This window comes from Pseudophryne corroboree, chromosome 5, assembly GCF_028390025.1.
Source record: "Pseudophryne corroboree isolate aPseCor3 chromosome 5, aPseCor3.hap2, whole genome shotgun sequence".
In the NCBI taxonomy this organism is placed as follows: Eukaryota; Metazoa; Chordata; class Amphibia; order Anura; family Myobatrachidae; genus Pseudophryne; species Pseudophryne corroboree.
Genome location: NC_086448.1, coordinates 420,814,850 through 420,830,746, shown reverse-complemented (window position 1 = coordinate 420,830,746; position 15,897 = coordinate 420,814,850). Strand labels below are relative to the sequence as shown.

Sequence of the window (15,897 nt, the reverse complement as noted above, 5' to 3'; positions counted from 1 at the left end):
TTCCGAGGAAATTTACTGGAAGAAATGTATGGCTTCAACAGGGAGCAATGAAACGTATTACCAATCCGAAGAGATTTTGGTAAACGTAACCGGAAAGCAACTGGGTTAACTTTTTTAATGATATGAAATGGTCCAATAAATTTGGGTCCCAACCTAGCTGAAGATTGTCGAAGTCTAATGTTACGAGTCGACAACCATACCCTATCTCCCACCTTAAAATTGCAAGGACGTCGGAGCCGGTCAGAAAAATTTTTCTCTCGAAAGGCCGCTTTTCTGAGAGCAAGGTGCACTTTTTTCCAAATGGCTCTGAGATGGGAGGTTAAGGTTAGCGAGGAAACTGAGGAATGTTGAAAAAAAGAATTAGCTCTGGGGTGAAAACCAAAAACTGAAAAGAATGGAGACACGTTGGTGGAGGCAGTGCCGTTTCTAGGGGCGGGCGAGCCGTGCAACTGCACGGGGCGCCCGCCGCGGCACTTAGTTACTTCTTCTTGCCTCTCCCGAGCGCTCCTGCTCGGGGGGCGGAGTTTCGCGGAATGACGCGTTGCGTCGTGACGTCACGACGCAAACGCGTCATTCCGCAAAGCCCCGCCCCCCGAGCAGGAGCGCTCGGGAGAGGCGAGAAGGAGAAGCAAGAAGGAGGAGGCGGCCGGCGCGGGACGTGAGGCGGCGGGACCGAAGAGCGGGAAGACGTAAGTATTCTCTCTCTCTCCCCCTTCCTTCTCCTCAGCTTGAAACCTGCCTGCCGCACTGTGTAAAATGGGGGCACCTGCCTATGGGGATACCTGCCTGCCACACTGTGTAATATGGGGGCACCTGCCTATGGGGATACCTGCCTGCCACACTGTGTAATATGGGGGCACCTGCCTATGGGGATACCTGCCTGCCACACTGTGTAATATGGGGGCACCTGCCTATGGGGATACCTGCCTGCCACACTGTGTAATATGGGGGCACCTGCCTGCGTACTGTGTAATATGGGGGAACCTGCCTGCGTACTGTGTAATATGGGGGCACCTGCCTGCGTACTGTGTAATATGGGGGCACCTGCCTGCGTACTGTGTAATATGGGGGCATCTGCCTGCGTACTGTGTAATATGGGGGCATCTGCCTGCGTACTGTGTAATATGGGGGCACCTACCTGCGTACTGTGTAATATGGGGGAACCTGCCTGCGTACTGTGTAATATGGGGGCACCTGCCTGCGTACTGTGTAATATGGGGGCACCTGCCTGCGTACTGTGTAATATGGGGGCATCTGCCTGCGTACTGTGTAATATGGGGGCACCTACCTGCGTACTGTGTAATATGGGGGCATCTGCCTGCGTACTGTGTAATATGGGGGCATCTGCCTGCGTACTGTGTAATATGGGGGCATCTGCCTGCGTACTGTGTAATATGGGGGCATCTGCCTGCGTACTGTGTAATATGGGGGCATCTGCCTGCGTACTGTGTAAGATGGGGGCATCTGCCTGCGTACTGTGTAATATGGGGGCACCTGCCTGCGTACTGTGTAATATGGGGGCATCTGCCTGCGTACTGTGTAATATGGGGACACTTGCCTGCTGTAATGTGTAAAAAGGGGACATTTTTATTTTTTCCGTACTGTGGTGGGTGTGATGATATCAGATGAGGCCATGCCCACTTTAATGAGACCACGCCCATTTTAATCAGGCCACACACCCTTGTCGGGAGCGCGCGCGCCTGCGGCGCGCGCATGCTTTTTCTTTTTATGGCTATATGGGGGGGCACACTTTTTTTTTTTTTTTTTTTAGAGCAATGGGGGGGGCGCATTTTGAAATCTCGCACTGGGAGCCAAATTGTCTAGAAACGGCCCTGGGTGGAGGAATGACAAGAATTATTGTAAGCAAACTCCGCCAATGGAAGAAACTCGGACCAATCATTCTGGAGTTTGGCTGAGTACAAACGCAAATACTGTTTTAATGATTGGTTAACTCGCTCGGTTTGCCCGTTGGACTGTGGGTGGTAACCAGATGTTAATGACAATCTCATCTTTAATGAAGCACTAAAACACTTCCAGAATTGTGCAATGAATTGTGGACCCCGATCAGAAACAATATCAGTGGGCAACCCATGAAGTCTGAAAACATGGCGGAGAAACAACACTGCCAATCCTTGGGCAGATGGCAGTCGGGGGAAGGGCAATGAAATGAGCCATCTTGCTAAAACGGTCTACTACCACCCAAATGACTCTGCATCCAGCTGAAAGGGGAAGGTCCACCACAAAATCCATGGAAATATGAGACCATGGCCTGAGAGGGACATTCAAGGGCATAAGTTGCCCGATAGGCAAGGAACGGGGAACCTTATGCTGTGCACAAACCTGACATGAAGAAACAAACTCCTTAACGTCTTTAGAAAGACCAGGCCACCATACTGAGCGGGAGACTAACTCCAATGTCTTAGAGATCCCTGGATGCCCGGAAACTTTGTTATCATGGAACTCAGTCAAAACAGTAGCTCTCAAGAACTCAGGGACGTAAAGACGACCAGCAGGAGTATTTCCAGGAGTTTGATGTTGAAGCTGTTTTAACTGGGTAAATAAATCTTGTGTGAGGCCTGCCCAAATGACTGAAGATGGAAGTATGGGAGTAACAGGACTGTTATCATGAACCGGAAGAAAACTGCGTGACAGAGCATCTGCCTTGGTATTCTTGGAACCTGGCCTGAAAGTTATAATAAATTTGAAACGAGTAAAGAACAAAGCCCAACGAGCCTGCCGGGCATTCAGCCGCTTAGCTGATTCGATGTATTGCAGATTCTTATGGTCAGTCAATACTGAAATGGTATGTGTTGCTCCCTCCAGCCAATGCCTCCACTCCTCAAAAGCCCATTTTATTGCCAGTAATTCCCGGTTACCAACGTCATAGTTGGATTCAGCGGAGGAGAATTTCCTGGACATAAAGGCACAAGGATGTAGTTCCAGAGACTCTGGATCCTTTTGAGATAGTATAGCCCCTACTCCAACCTCCGAGGCATCAACCTCCACAACGAAGGGCAATCCTGGATTGGGATGTCTGAGGACTGGAGCCGAGACAAAAGCTTGTTTCAAGGCCCGAAAGGACAACTCCGCTTCACGCGACCAGTTGGTAGGATCCGCTCCTTTCTTTGTCAGGGCCACAATGGGAGCAACCAGGTCGGAAAAAGAATGAATGAACCTCCTGTAATATTTCGCAAACCCTAAAAAGCGCTGAATTGCTTTTAAATTGGTGGGTTGCGCCCAACTAAGGATGGCCTGGAGCTTCTTTGGTTCCATGAAAAATCCCCGAGGGGAAATAATGTACCCTAAAAAAGATACCTCCGTGACATGAAACTCGCATTTTTCCAGTTTGGCATATAGATGATTCTCACGTAACTTTTGAAGAACCTGACGCACCCGGGTAACATGTTGTTCAATAGAGTCAGAATAAATCAGGATGTCGTCTAAGTAAACGACCACGAATTTCCCTAGGAAGTCACGGAGCACATCGTTAATGAGGTCCTGGAAAACTGCTGGAGCGTTAGACAAGCCGAACGGCATCACTAGGTACTCGTAGTGACCCGACTGAGTACTGAAGGCTGTCTTCCACTCATCTCCGGACCTGATCGGATGAGGTTATACGCTCCTCTTAGGTCAATTTTGGAAAAAATCACAGCCGAACGCAGCTGATCAAAGAGGACAGAAATCAGCGGCAGAGGATAAGTATTTTTAACTGAGATTTTATTTAGGGCTCTATAGTCAATGCAAGGTCTGAGCACCGCTGGATACCAGAGTGGACCTGTGGAAGCGGAACCCTCCGCGAAATGCTCCAAAACACAAATAATAAATAATAAAGCGGACAAGCCGCAACACACGGCAAGGCCGCGACTCACGAACACCACTGGATGTTATACGGTGGTTAGTCAGGACTCCAGGAATAAGATGACAACTTCCGAGTTCAGGACTTCCGAATACTGGAATGACCGGATACAGCAAGACTGGAACAGACTCTCAGCAAACAGAGACAGCATGCAGGAAGCTATTACCGGCGTCTGTGAGAAGCCCTGAGAGTGCATATGAACAGGAGTCCTCCAATCGGGTGCTGACAGGGCTAATTACCTACATGCCGTGCAGCTGCCTTGCTGCACGGCCAGGAAACAGGTGTAGGTTCATTAAACCCTGGACCCAGCAACGGGGAACGCGGTCCGTCAGTGGCGTCCCCGTTGCTAGGGTCCGTGCGGCTCAGTGCGACCGGCGTCCAGCGTTGCCAGGGAGCCGGCGGCTGTCCGCGTACGACGTCCCTGGTTGCTAGGCGCCGGGCCGCACCGACGAGCGGACCCCGGCGCCTAACAGTACCCCCCCCCCCCTTGAGGAGGGGTCAAGGAACCCCTAAAGCCAGGCTTCCAAGGAAATTCCCGAAAAAATGCCCTCTTGAGCCTTGGGGCATGAAGATCCTTATCCAGGACCCAGGACCTTTCCTCTGGACCATAACCTCTCCAGTGAACCAGAAAATAAAGCCGGCCCCTGGACAACTTGGAATCGAGAACCTTCTCCACCAGGAACTCCTGTTGTCCCTGTACATCCACTGGAGATCTTCCCTGAGAGATCTTCCGAGGAAATTTACTGGAAGAAATGTATGGCTTCAACAGGGAGCAATGAAACGTATTACCAATCCGAAGAGATTTTGGTAAACGTAACCGGAAAGCAACTGGGTTAACTTTTTTAATGATATGAAATGGTCCAATAAATTTGGGTCCCAACCTAGCTGAAGATTGTCGAAGTCTAATGTTACGAGTCGACAACCATACCCTATCTCCCACCTTAAAATTGCAAGGACGTCGGAGCCGGTCAGAAAATTTTTTCTCTCGAAAGGCCGCTTTTCTGAGAGCAAGGTGCACTTTTTTCCAAATGGCTCTGAGATGGGAGGTTAAGGTTAGCGAGGAAACTGAGGAATGTTGAAAAAAAGAATTAGCTCTGGGGTGAAAACCAAAAACTGAAAAGAATGGAGACACGTTGGTGGAGGCAGTGCCGTTTCTAGGGGCGGGCGAGCCGTGCAACTGCACGGGGCGCCCGCCGCGGCACTTAGTTACTTCTTCTTGCCTCTCCCGAGCGCTCCTGCTCGGGGGGCGGAGTTTCGCGGAATGACGCGTTGCGTCGTGACGTCACGACGCAAACGCGTCATTCCGCAAAGCCCCGCCCCCCGAGCAGGAGCGCTCGGGAGAGGCGAGAAGGAGAAGCAAGAAGGAGGAGGCGGCCGGCGCGGGACGTGAGGCGGCGGGACCGAAGAGCGGGAAGACGTAAGTATTCTCTCTCTCTCCCCCTTCCTTCTCCTCAGCTTGAAACCTGACTGCCGCACTGTGTAAAATGGGGGCACCTGCCTATGGGGATACCTGCCTGCCACACTGTGTAATATGGGGGCACCTGCCTATGGGGATACCTGCCTGCCACACTGTGTAATATGGGGGCACCTGCCTATGGGGATACCTGCCTGCCACACTGTGTAATATGGGGGCACCTGCCTATGGGGATACCTGCCTGCCACACTGTGTAATATGGGGGCACCTGCCTGCGTACTGTGTAATATGGGGGAACCTGCCTGCGTACTGTGTAATATGGGGGCACCTGCCTGCGTACTGTGTAATATGGGGGCACCTGCCTGCGTACTGTGTAATATGGGGGCATCTGCCTGCGTACTGTGTAATATGGGGGCATCTGCCTGCGTACTGTGTAATATGGGGGCACCTACCTGCGTACTGTGTAATATGGGGGAACCTGCCTGCGTACTGTGTAATATGGGGGCACCTGCCTGCGTACTGTGTAATATGGGGGCACCTGCCTGCGTACTGTGTAATATGGGGGCATCTGCCTGCGTACTGTGTAATATGGGGGCACCTACCTGCGTACTGTGTAATATGGGGGCATCTGCCTGCGTACTGTGTAATATGGGGGCATCTGCCTGCGTACTGTGTAATATGGGGGCATCTGCCTGCGTACTGTGTAATATGGGGGCATCTGCCTGCGTACTGTGTAATATGGGGGCATCTGCCTGCGTACTGTGTAAGATGGGGGCATCTGCCTGCGTACTGTGTAATATGGGGGCACCTGCCTGCGTACTGTGTAATATGGGGGCATCTGCCTGCGTACTGTGTAATATGGGGGCATCTGCCTGCGTACTGTGTAATATGGGGGCACCTACCTGCGTACTGTGTAATATGGGGGCATCTGCCTGCGTACTGTGTAATATGGGGGCATCTGCCTGCGTACTGTGTAATATGGGGGCATCTGCCTGCGTACTGTGTAATATGGGGGCATCTGCCTGCGTACTGTGTAATATGGGGGCATCTGCCTGCGTACTGTGTAATATGGGGGCACCTGCCTGCGTACTGTGTAAAATGGGGATATCTGCCTGCCGTGCTGTGTAAAATGGGGATATCTGCCTGCCGTGCTGTGTAAAATGGGGATATCTGCCTGCCGCACTGTGTAAAATGGGGATACCTGCCTGCTGCACTTTGTAAAATGGGGATACCTGCCTGCGTACTGTGTAAAATGGGGGCACCTGCCTGCGTACTGTGTAAAATGGGGATACCAGCCTTCCGTGCTGTGTAAAATGGGGACACCTGCCTGCCGCGCTGTGTAAAATGGGGACACCTGCCTGCCGCGCTGTGTAATATGGGGACACTTGCCTGCTGTAATGTGTAAAAAGGGGACATTTTTATTTTTTCCGTACTGTGGTGGGTGTGATGATATCAGATGAGGCCATGCCCACTTTAATGAGACCACGCCCATTTTAATCAGGCCACACACCCTTGTCGGGAGCGCGCGCGCCTGCGGCGCGCGCATGCTTTTTCTTTTTATGGCTATATGGGGGGGCACACTTTTTTTTTTTTTTTTAGCGCAATAGGGGGGGGCGCATTTTGAAATCTCGCACTGGGAGCCAAATTGTCTAGAAACGGCCCTGGGTGGAGGAATGACAAGAATTATTGTAAGCAAACTCCGCCAATGGAAGAAACTCGGACCAATCATTCTGGAGTTTGGCTGAGTACAAACGCAAATACTGTTTCAATGATTGGTTAACTCGCTCGGTTTGCCCGTTGGACTGTGGGTGGTAACCAGATGTTAATGACAATCTCATCTTTAATGAAGCACTAAAACACTTCCAGAATTGTGCAATGAATTGTGGACCCCGATCAGAAACAATATCAGTGGGCAACCCATGAAGTCTGAAAACATGGCGGAGAAACAACACTGCCAATCCTTGGGCAGATGGCAGTCGGGGGAAGGGCAATGAAATGAGCCATCTTGCTAAAACGGTCTACTACCACCCAAATGACTCTGCATCCAGCTGAAAGGGGAAGGTCCACCACAAAATCCATGGAAATATGAGACCATGGCCTGAGAGGGACATTCAAGGGCATAAGTTGCCCGATAGGCAAGGAACGGGGAACCTTATGCTGTGCACAAACCTGACATGAAGAAACAAACTCCTTAACGTCTTTAGAAAGACCAGGCCACCATACTGAGCGGGAGACTAACTCCAATGTCTTAGAGATCCCTGGATGCCCGGAAACTTTGTTATCATGGAACTCAGTCAAAACAGTAGCTCTCAAGAACTCAGGGACGTAAAGACGACCAGCAGGAGTATTTCCAGGAGTTTGATGTTGAAGCTGTTTTAACTGGGTAAATAAATCTTGTGTGAGGCCTGCCCAAATGACTGAAGTTGGAAGTATGGGAGTAACAGGACTGTTATCATGAACCGGAAGAAAACTGCGTGACAGAGCATCTGCCTTGGTATTCTTGGAACCTGGCCTGAAAGTTATAATAAATTTGAAACGAGTAAAGAACAAAGCCCAACGAGCCTGCCGGGCATTCAGCCGCTTAGCTGATTCGATGTATTGCAGATTCTTATGGTCAGTCAATACTGAAATGGTATGTGTTGCTCCCTCCAGCCAATGCCTCCACTCCTCGAAAGCCCATTTTATTGCCAGTAATTCCCGGTTACCAACGTCATAGTTGGATTCAGCGGAGGAGAATTTCCTGGACATAAAGGCACAAGGATGTAGTTCCAGAGACTCTGGATCCTTTTGAGATAGTATAGCCCCTACTCCAACCTCCGAGGCATCAACCTCCACAACGAAGGGCAATCCTGGATTGGGATGTCTGAGGACTGGAGCCGAGACAAAAGCTTGTTTCAAGGCCCGAAAGGACAACTCCGCTTCACGCGACCAGTTGGTAGGATCCGCTCCTTTCTTTGTCAGGGCCACAATGGGAGCAACCAGGTCGGAAAAAGAATGAATGAACCTCCTGTAATATTTCGCAAACCCTAAAAAGCGCTGAATTGCTTTTAAATTGGTGGGTTGCGCCCAACTAAGGATGGCCTGGAGCTTCTTTGGTTCCATGAAAAATCCCCGAGGGGAAATAATGTACCCTAAAAAAGATACCTCCGTGACATGAAACTCGCATTTTTCCAGTTTGGCATATAGATGATTCTCACGTAACTTTTGAAGAACCTGACGCACCCGGGTAACATGTTGTTCAATAGAGTCAGAATAAATCAGGATGTCGTCTAAGTAAACGACCACGAATTTCCCTAGGAAGTCACGGAGCACATCGTTAATGAGGTCCTGGAAAACTGCTGGAGCGTTAGACAAGCCGAACGGCATCACTAGGTACTCGTAGTGACCCGACTGAGTACTGAAGGCTGTCTTCCACTCATCTCCGGACCTGATCGGATGAGGTTATACGCTCCTCTTAGGTCAATTTTGGAAAAAATCACAGCCGAACGCAGCTGATCAAAGAGGACAGAAATCAGCGGCAGAGGATAAGTATTTTTAACTGAGATTTTATTTAGGGCTCTATAGTCAATGCAAGGTCTGAGCGAGCCATCCTTTTTCTCCACAAAGAAGAAGCCTGCACTTAAAGGAGATTTAGATGGCCTAATAAATCCTTTCCCTAGGCTCTCTTTAACATAGTCATCCATGGCCGCAGTTTCTGGCCCGGATAAAGCATATAACCTTCCCTTTGGCAATGCGGCACCAGGAATTAGCTCAATGGCGCAATCATAAGGCCGATGGGGAGGCAGAATGTCTGCATTGCCCTTGGAGAACACATCAGCAAACTCCTGGTACTCCACGGGAATGAGTTCAGGAATGGCAGCAGCTATTCTGACTGGAAACGAAATACATTCCTTATCACAGAAGGCACCCCATTGAGAAATCTCCCCTGACCGCCAATCAATGGTGGGATTGTGAAAGGCCAGCCAAGGGTGACCCAGAACCACTGGAACTGCTGGGCAATGGGTAAGGAAGAACTCGATTTTTTCAGAATGAAGAGCTCCTACCGTAAGTAGTACAGGGGGTGTACAGAGGGAAATAACCCCATTGGACAGTGGACTCCCATCTAAGCCATGCATGGTGACACACCTACCCAAAGATAACTGAGGAATGCCTAAGGCCTTAGCCCAAGTTAAATCCATAAAGTTACCTGCGGCTCCACTGTCGACAAAAGCCGACACCGAGGAACTGAGGCTGCCAAAGGAAACCTTAGCTGGGACTAAAAGGGAGTTATTCGAGGAGATAAGCTGCAGACCTAGGTGAACCCCCTCACAATTCACCTGGTCAAGGCGTTTCCCGACTTATTCGGACAATTACGAGCAAAATGTCCCTTACCCCCACAATACAAACAAAGACCAGAGTTTTGCCTTCTGGCTCTCTCTTCAGGAGACAACCGGGAGAGACCCATCTGCATGGGCTCCTCTATGTCCTCAGGGATGGAATATACACATGGAGATGACCTGACCGATGCTCCTTTTTCAGCCTTCCGCTCTCTGAGACGACGATCAATCTTGATAGAAAGCTCCATGAGTTTATCGAGAGTCTCAGGAGCGGGATACTGGAGGAGACTGTCTTTAATAGATTCTGATAAGCCGAGGCGAAACTGACTGCGCAGGGCTGGGTCATTCCAGCCACAGTCGTTCGACCACCGGCGAAACTCCGTACAATAAACCTCTGCAGGATTCCTACCCTGTCTGAGGGCGCGCAATTGACCTTCAGCGGATGCCTCTCTATCAGGGTCATCATATAATAGTCCTAAAGACCCAAAAAAAGCGTCTACTGACAATAACACCGGATCATCTGCTTTTAAACCAAATGCCCAAGTCTGGGGATCCCCCTGGAGCAAAGAAATAATAATCCCGATCCGCTGAGATTCAGTACCCGAGGAGATCGGTCTTAAACGAAAATAAAGTTTACAGGATTCTTTAAAATTAAAAAACTCTTTTCTATCCCCAGAAAAACGGTCAGGCAAATGCATTTTTGGTTCAGGAACTACCCTCGGGGAAGTTCGTAAAAGATCTTCCTGCGACTTCACCCGAAGGGAAAGATCCTGAACCATCTGAGTAAGTTCTTGAATCTGACTGACTAAGAGCTGACCAGGATTTGGTCCTAACCCTGTTGGATTCATGAGGCCGACAATTTCTTACAAAAACTGAATAAGAAAAAATTAAACTCCGTTTAATTTTAAGTTTTGGTATGGCCGGTAATAATGTTATGATTCCAGCACTCCTGACCAGAGGAGATTTTATGACAAGGACCAGAGCGCTGGAATGGAATGCAGGTAACGGGAGCAGGAAAGACTAGTTGCCCCTGGCGCCCTAACTCTATTGTCTCACCCAATGTTATGATTCCAGCACTCCTGACCAGAGGAGATTTTATGACAAGGACCAGAGCGCTGGAATGGAATGCAGGTAACGGGAGCAGGAAAGACTAGTTGCCCCTGGCACCCTAACTCTATTGTCTCACCCGTGCTATCGGAAATCCCCTGCGAGACTATGGTTTCTTGAGCCCCTGGCAGCCACGTTTGAAGGGCGGATTATGTCTGCCCAACTCCGGTGCCCCCCGGTCTTAGTGAGAGACAAAGGGAAATCCGAGGCAGGATGATAACAAGAGGACCTCTGACTGACAACAGGCCAGGGGCAACAAGCTAACTAACAAAACCTGAAGTATGTGCGGAAACCCGCCAGGGAAAAGGACAACCAAAATCCACTTGTCCAATACTCCTACCCAGCACCGCTGGATACCAGAGTGGACCTGTGGAAGCGGAACCCTCCGCGAAATGCTCCAAAACACAAATAATAAATAATAAAGCGGACAAGCCGCAACACACGGCAAGGCCGCGACTCACGAACACCACTGGATGTTATACGGTGGTTAGTCAGGACTCCAGGAATAAGATGACAACTTCCGAGTTCAGGACTTCCGAATACTGGAATGACCGGATACAGCAAGACTGGAACAGACTCTCAGCAAACAGAGACAGCATGCAGGAAGCTATTACCGGCGTCTGCGAGAAGCCCTGAGAGTGCATATGAACAGGAGTCCTCCAATCGGGTGCTGACAGGGCTAATTACCTACATGCCGTGCAGCTGCCTTGCTGCACGGCCAGGAAACAGGTGTAGGTTCATTAAACCCTGGACCCAGCAACGGGGAACGCGGTCCGTCAGTGGCGTATCCGTTGCTAGGGTCCGTGCGGCTCAGTGCGCCCGGCGTCCAGCGTTGCCAGGGAGCCGGCGGCTGTCCGCGTACGACGTCCCTGGTTGCTAGGCGCCGGGCCGCACCGACGAGCGGACCCCGGCGCCTAACACACTGGCCCTGTATGGGACTGTAGTTTTGTTAATAAGGAGTGGTAATCAAAACTGATATATTATACACACACACACACACACACACACACACACACACACACACACACACACACACACACACACACGTACCTTTTTAATTTTCTCTATAAGATCATTGCAATACTGTTTTCTTTTGTGCAAACATACCAACCTGTTTCTGTTTGTGATTCCTGTGAATGCACCATCTGCTGTGGATTCATAGCCCAGTGAAGCTGCCTGCAGAATTCTTGCCGATCATCCACATGGATGTAATCATAGACATTCTGATGCATGACATCAGTCTGAAATACCGGCAAAAAAAGAAAACATTAGATAAAGGAATCTTATAAGCAAAAATTGAGCAGTCTAAAATGTAAAAAAAAAAAAAAAAGTTACATAAAATGGCATAACTATTCGGATTAAACTGTGCAGATTCTATTTGTTTCAGCAGCTAATACAAGATGTTTGTGGACAATTAAGACCTCATAGCTCCCTAGAATACTGTTTTGTCTCTGAAAATAACTGGACCTAAAGGTGAGGCTTGAAAAGCCCCCTCTTCCTACTACAGATAAAAAGTAATACTGTATATGCCTTTTTGGCAGGTGTGAAAAAAATGCTGCAAAGTAAGAATGCTTTCAAAAATAGAAGTGTTAATAGTTTATTTTTTTATCAATTAACAAAATGCAAAGTGAAGAGACGAGAGAAATCTAAATCACATGAATATTTTATGTCCTTGGGTAATGAACTAGGGGCCCATGGTAGTCTGGAAATACACCCACTCACCAAGAAATCAATAAAAATAATGGCTTATGGCCACTCATTAATAAAAATCACAATCATTTTTATTCTTGCTAAAAAATATTTTGCATACAAAATTAAGAATACAAATTATTCTGATTTTTATTAATGAGTGTCCATTGGCCCTCATTACGAGTTGATCGCTCGCTAGCTACTTTTTGCAGCCGTGCAAATGTATAGTCGCCGCCCACGGGAGAGTGTATTTTCGCTTTGCAAGTGTGCGATCGCATGTGCAGCTGAGTGGGGCGAAAACGTTTTTTTGCAGTTTCTGAGTAGCTCTGGACTTACTCAGCCCTTGCGATCACTTCAGCCTGTCTGGTCCCGGAATTGACGTCAGACATCCGCTCTGCAAACGCCTGGACACGCCTGCGTTTTCCCTACCACTCCCAGAAAAGGTCAGTTGACACCCATAAACGCCCTCTTCCTGTCAATATCCTTGCAATCGGTTGTGCGAATGGATTCGTCACTAGAAGCCTTGCACAGCAACGATGCTGTTTGCACCCATACTACGCGTGTGCGCATTGCGGTGCATACACATGCGCAGTAGTAACCTGATCGCTGCGCTGTAAAAAATGGCAGCGAGCGATCAACTCGGAATGAGGGCCATTGCCCGTTATTTCAGCTTAACCCCAGGCAACCCTCCACTACGTGCTCGTAAGGTGCAATTAGCTCCTGGGATATCGAGTGTAGCAGACACTGCAGGGACCTGGGAGACAGCCACTATCTCCATACAGATCTATGGCACTCAGGTTATAGACACAAAGTGGCAGGTTGCTGCACTTGTGCCTGGGTGAGTAGTGGTTTTCCATGAGTATCACTCAGGTTCAGCCCTGAATGTTTTAATTATCAGTGACATAACACCTGTATCTGCATCGTTACTGGTGTGACAGCTTTTAAGTGCTCCACCTGTGGAAGGGTCCCCCAGGCTACTGCAGAGCCTGCTGTGATGACCATGCTACGGAACATCAAGGACCCCATTTAACTCAGGTGGTATGCATCGAGCATCATTTAATTATCTAATCTTGTGTGCCGCAACACCGAAGAAATCACTTGTATTTCCACTTATCTGGATGACAGTTACTGTTTATTACATTTTAATTGACATATACATTCTTACAGTGGACAAACCAAATTCACTGGAGACTATGTACATAGTTAAAATGTTGCGATTGACTAGTGCATATTAGCAGGGCTGTTTCTAGCCAATTTGGCTCCCAGTGCGAGATTTAAAAATGCACCCCCCATGACATAAAAAAAATGTGCCCCCCCCCCCCACACGCCTAGATTAAAAAAAAACCTTGTGCGCGCTCCCAGAAAGGGGGCGTGGCCTCATCTAAATGGGTGTGGCCTCATCTGAAAAGACAACCTCACAATCTAGTTTTTGACCCTGCTCCAACAGATCACGACCACCACAGGAAAAAAATTCTACCATATTAAGCCCCACACAGTAATGCCCCCTGCACCATATTATGCCACACACTGCAATGCCCTTGATACATTAAATCCCCACACTACGGCAGGCAAGAGTCCCCATTTCACACATTACGGTAGGTGTCCCCATTTTACACATATAGAGAGAGAGAGAATACTTACAGAGGCGATTACCGCTCTTCGGCCCGCCTCACCAGTCGCTCCTCGCGCCGGCCTTTCCCTCTTCCTAACTTGGATCCCCCTCTGTACTCCGCTCGGGGGGGGGGGGGGGGGAGTTTCGCGGACTGGCGGGGGTTGCGTCGTGACGTAACAACGCAACCCCGTCATTGGGAGGGGGAAGTAGGGAGCCACAGTTAGTGCCGCGGCGGGCGCCCAGTGCGGTTGCACTGCTCGCCTGCCCCAAGAAACGGCCCTGCATATTAGCATTCAGGAAATGCTGGCTTTGATGTTGAGACACTGGGGCCCATTTATCATTGATTGCATATTCAATGCGATCTGGATGCAATATTAGTGCTCAGGATCACACTGCAATATACGATTGTCTCGGTGGAATGTATGAAAGAGCACCCACAGGTACAGGGACTCCAAAAGGATCCCATCCCTGTGATATGCTCAGTGAGCTGCTGGGGGTGATGCTCATGCAAGGTCAGGCTGACAGCACATGCACAACAAACATTTCTGGTGAGGGTCCCGGGGGAGACCTCTGATGGGTGGAAATGAGATGTGTAGCATACAGTAGGCTACAATGGGCGGCAGCTGCAGGGGCCAATATCAGAATGCTTCACATTCCAGATATTGATCAATCTGGCAGAACTGCATCCCCCATGGAAACCTATTGGGGATGTAGCTGCTGCGGGAATGGAGGGATTGCAGCCAGTACTGGAGATATATGCTGCAGTCCCTCCTACATACATTTCAGGGATACTTAATATTAGCGACTAACCCCCAAAAACACCTGAAATAGCCGCAAACTATTTTTTTATAAATGGGCCACACTGCGAATGAAAGATACAATTTCACATTAGTAGAGACTTTGCAACACTTATATTGTGCTTGTTTACATCCCTTGTGAGATTGCTGTACTAGAGCCAGCAATGCCATTATTGGCACCATACTGTAGGTTCATTAGATTTTTGCTTCATATTACAGCAGTATGCGTACAATTTTAACCCTATAATAAACATATTTTCTATCCAGTCACTTTTATTGTGGTTCATTAACAGGAAGCTGCAACGTGACTCTGATTGAATTATGTGTGAAGGCTATTTCTATGTTATTCTGACCTGGAAGTTGGGGAAGTTTTTTGCATGCAGTCACACACTCAACCCCTGCAGTGTCGCTGCTCCTGGCTCCTGGGGGTTGACTGTTTAAAAGGGACACTGACTCTGGTCCCCCAATTTCTGCACAGTACTGCCTGCTCATTCATGGAGAGCACTCTGTTTTGGACATTACTGTTTGCCATCTGGTCCTCTCCCTGTGTGTGCATGTGTGTTTTTAATGGACTATGTTTGTGTGTTTTCTCCTATGCCTGTGTGTGTGTGTGTGTGTGTGTGTGTGTGTGTGTGTGTGTGTGTGTGTGTGTTTTCTCCTATTGGTGCCTATTATTATTATTAACCGTAATCTATATAGTGCACATATATTCTGCAGCACTTAACAGAGGGAATACTTGGCCATTCACATCAGTTCCTGCCCCAGTGGAGCTTTCAATCTATCACATGTGTACACACACACACACACACACACACACACACACACACACACACACACACACACACTTATTCTAGGATTAATATTATTTTGTAGGGAGACAATTAACCTACTAGTATACTGTATTTTTGGATTGTGGAATAGAAACTGGAGTACCCTGAGGAAACCCATGCAAGAACATGGAGGCTGTACAGACTCCACAGTTAGAGGTGTGGTGGGAACCAAACCAATAACCTCAGTGCTGTTAGGCAGTAATGCTAACCATTACACCGTCCGTGCTGCCCTATGTGTGTGAGTGTGTACTTTCTCCTATCAGTGCCTATGTGTGT

The 15,897-nt window shown here is 48.8% G+C and overlaps 1 protein-coding gene across 2 annotated transcripts in view; it reads right to left on the bottom strand.

The window, feature by feature from the left end:
- AHRR (aryl hydrocarbon receptor repressor) overlaps window positions 1–15,897 on the bottom strand; it is a 682,994-nt gene that overhangs the window by 85,606 nt on the left and 581,491 nt on the right. For both annotated transcript variants that reach the window (XM_063922793.1, XM_063922794.1), the window contains exon 6: window positions 11,805–11,934. In XM_063922793.1, coding sequence (XP_063778863.1) covers window positions 11,805–11,934 — 130 coding nt within the window. The remainder of the gene's footprint in view (window positions 1–11,804; window positions 11,935–15,897) is intronic.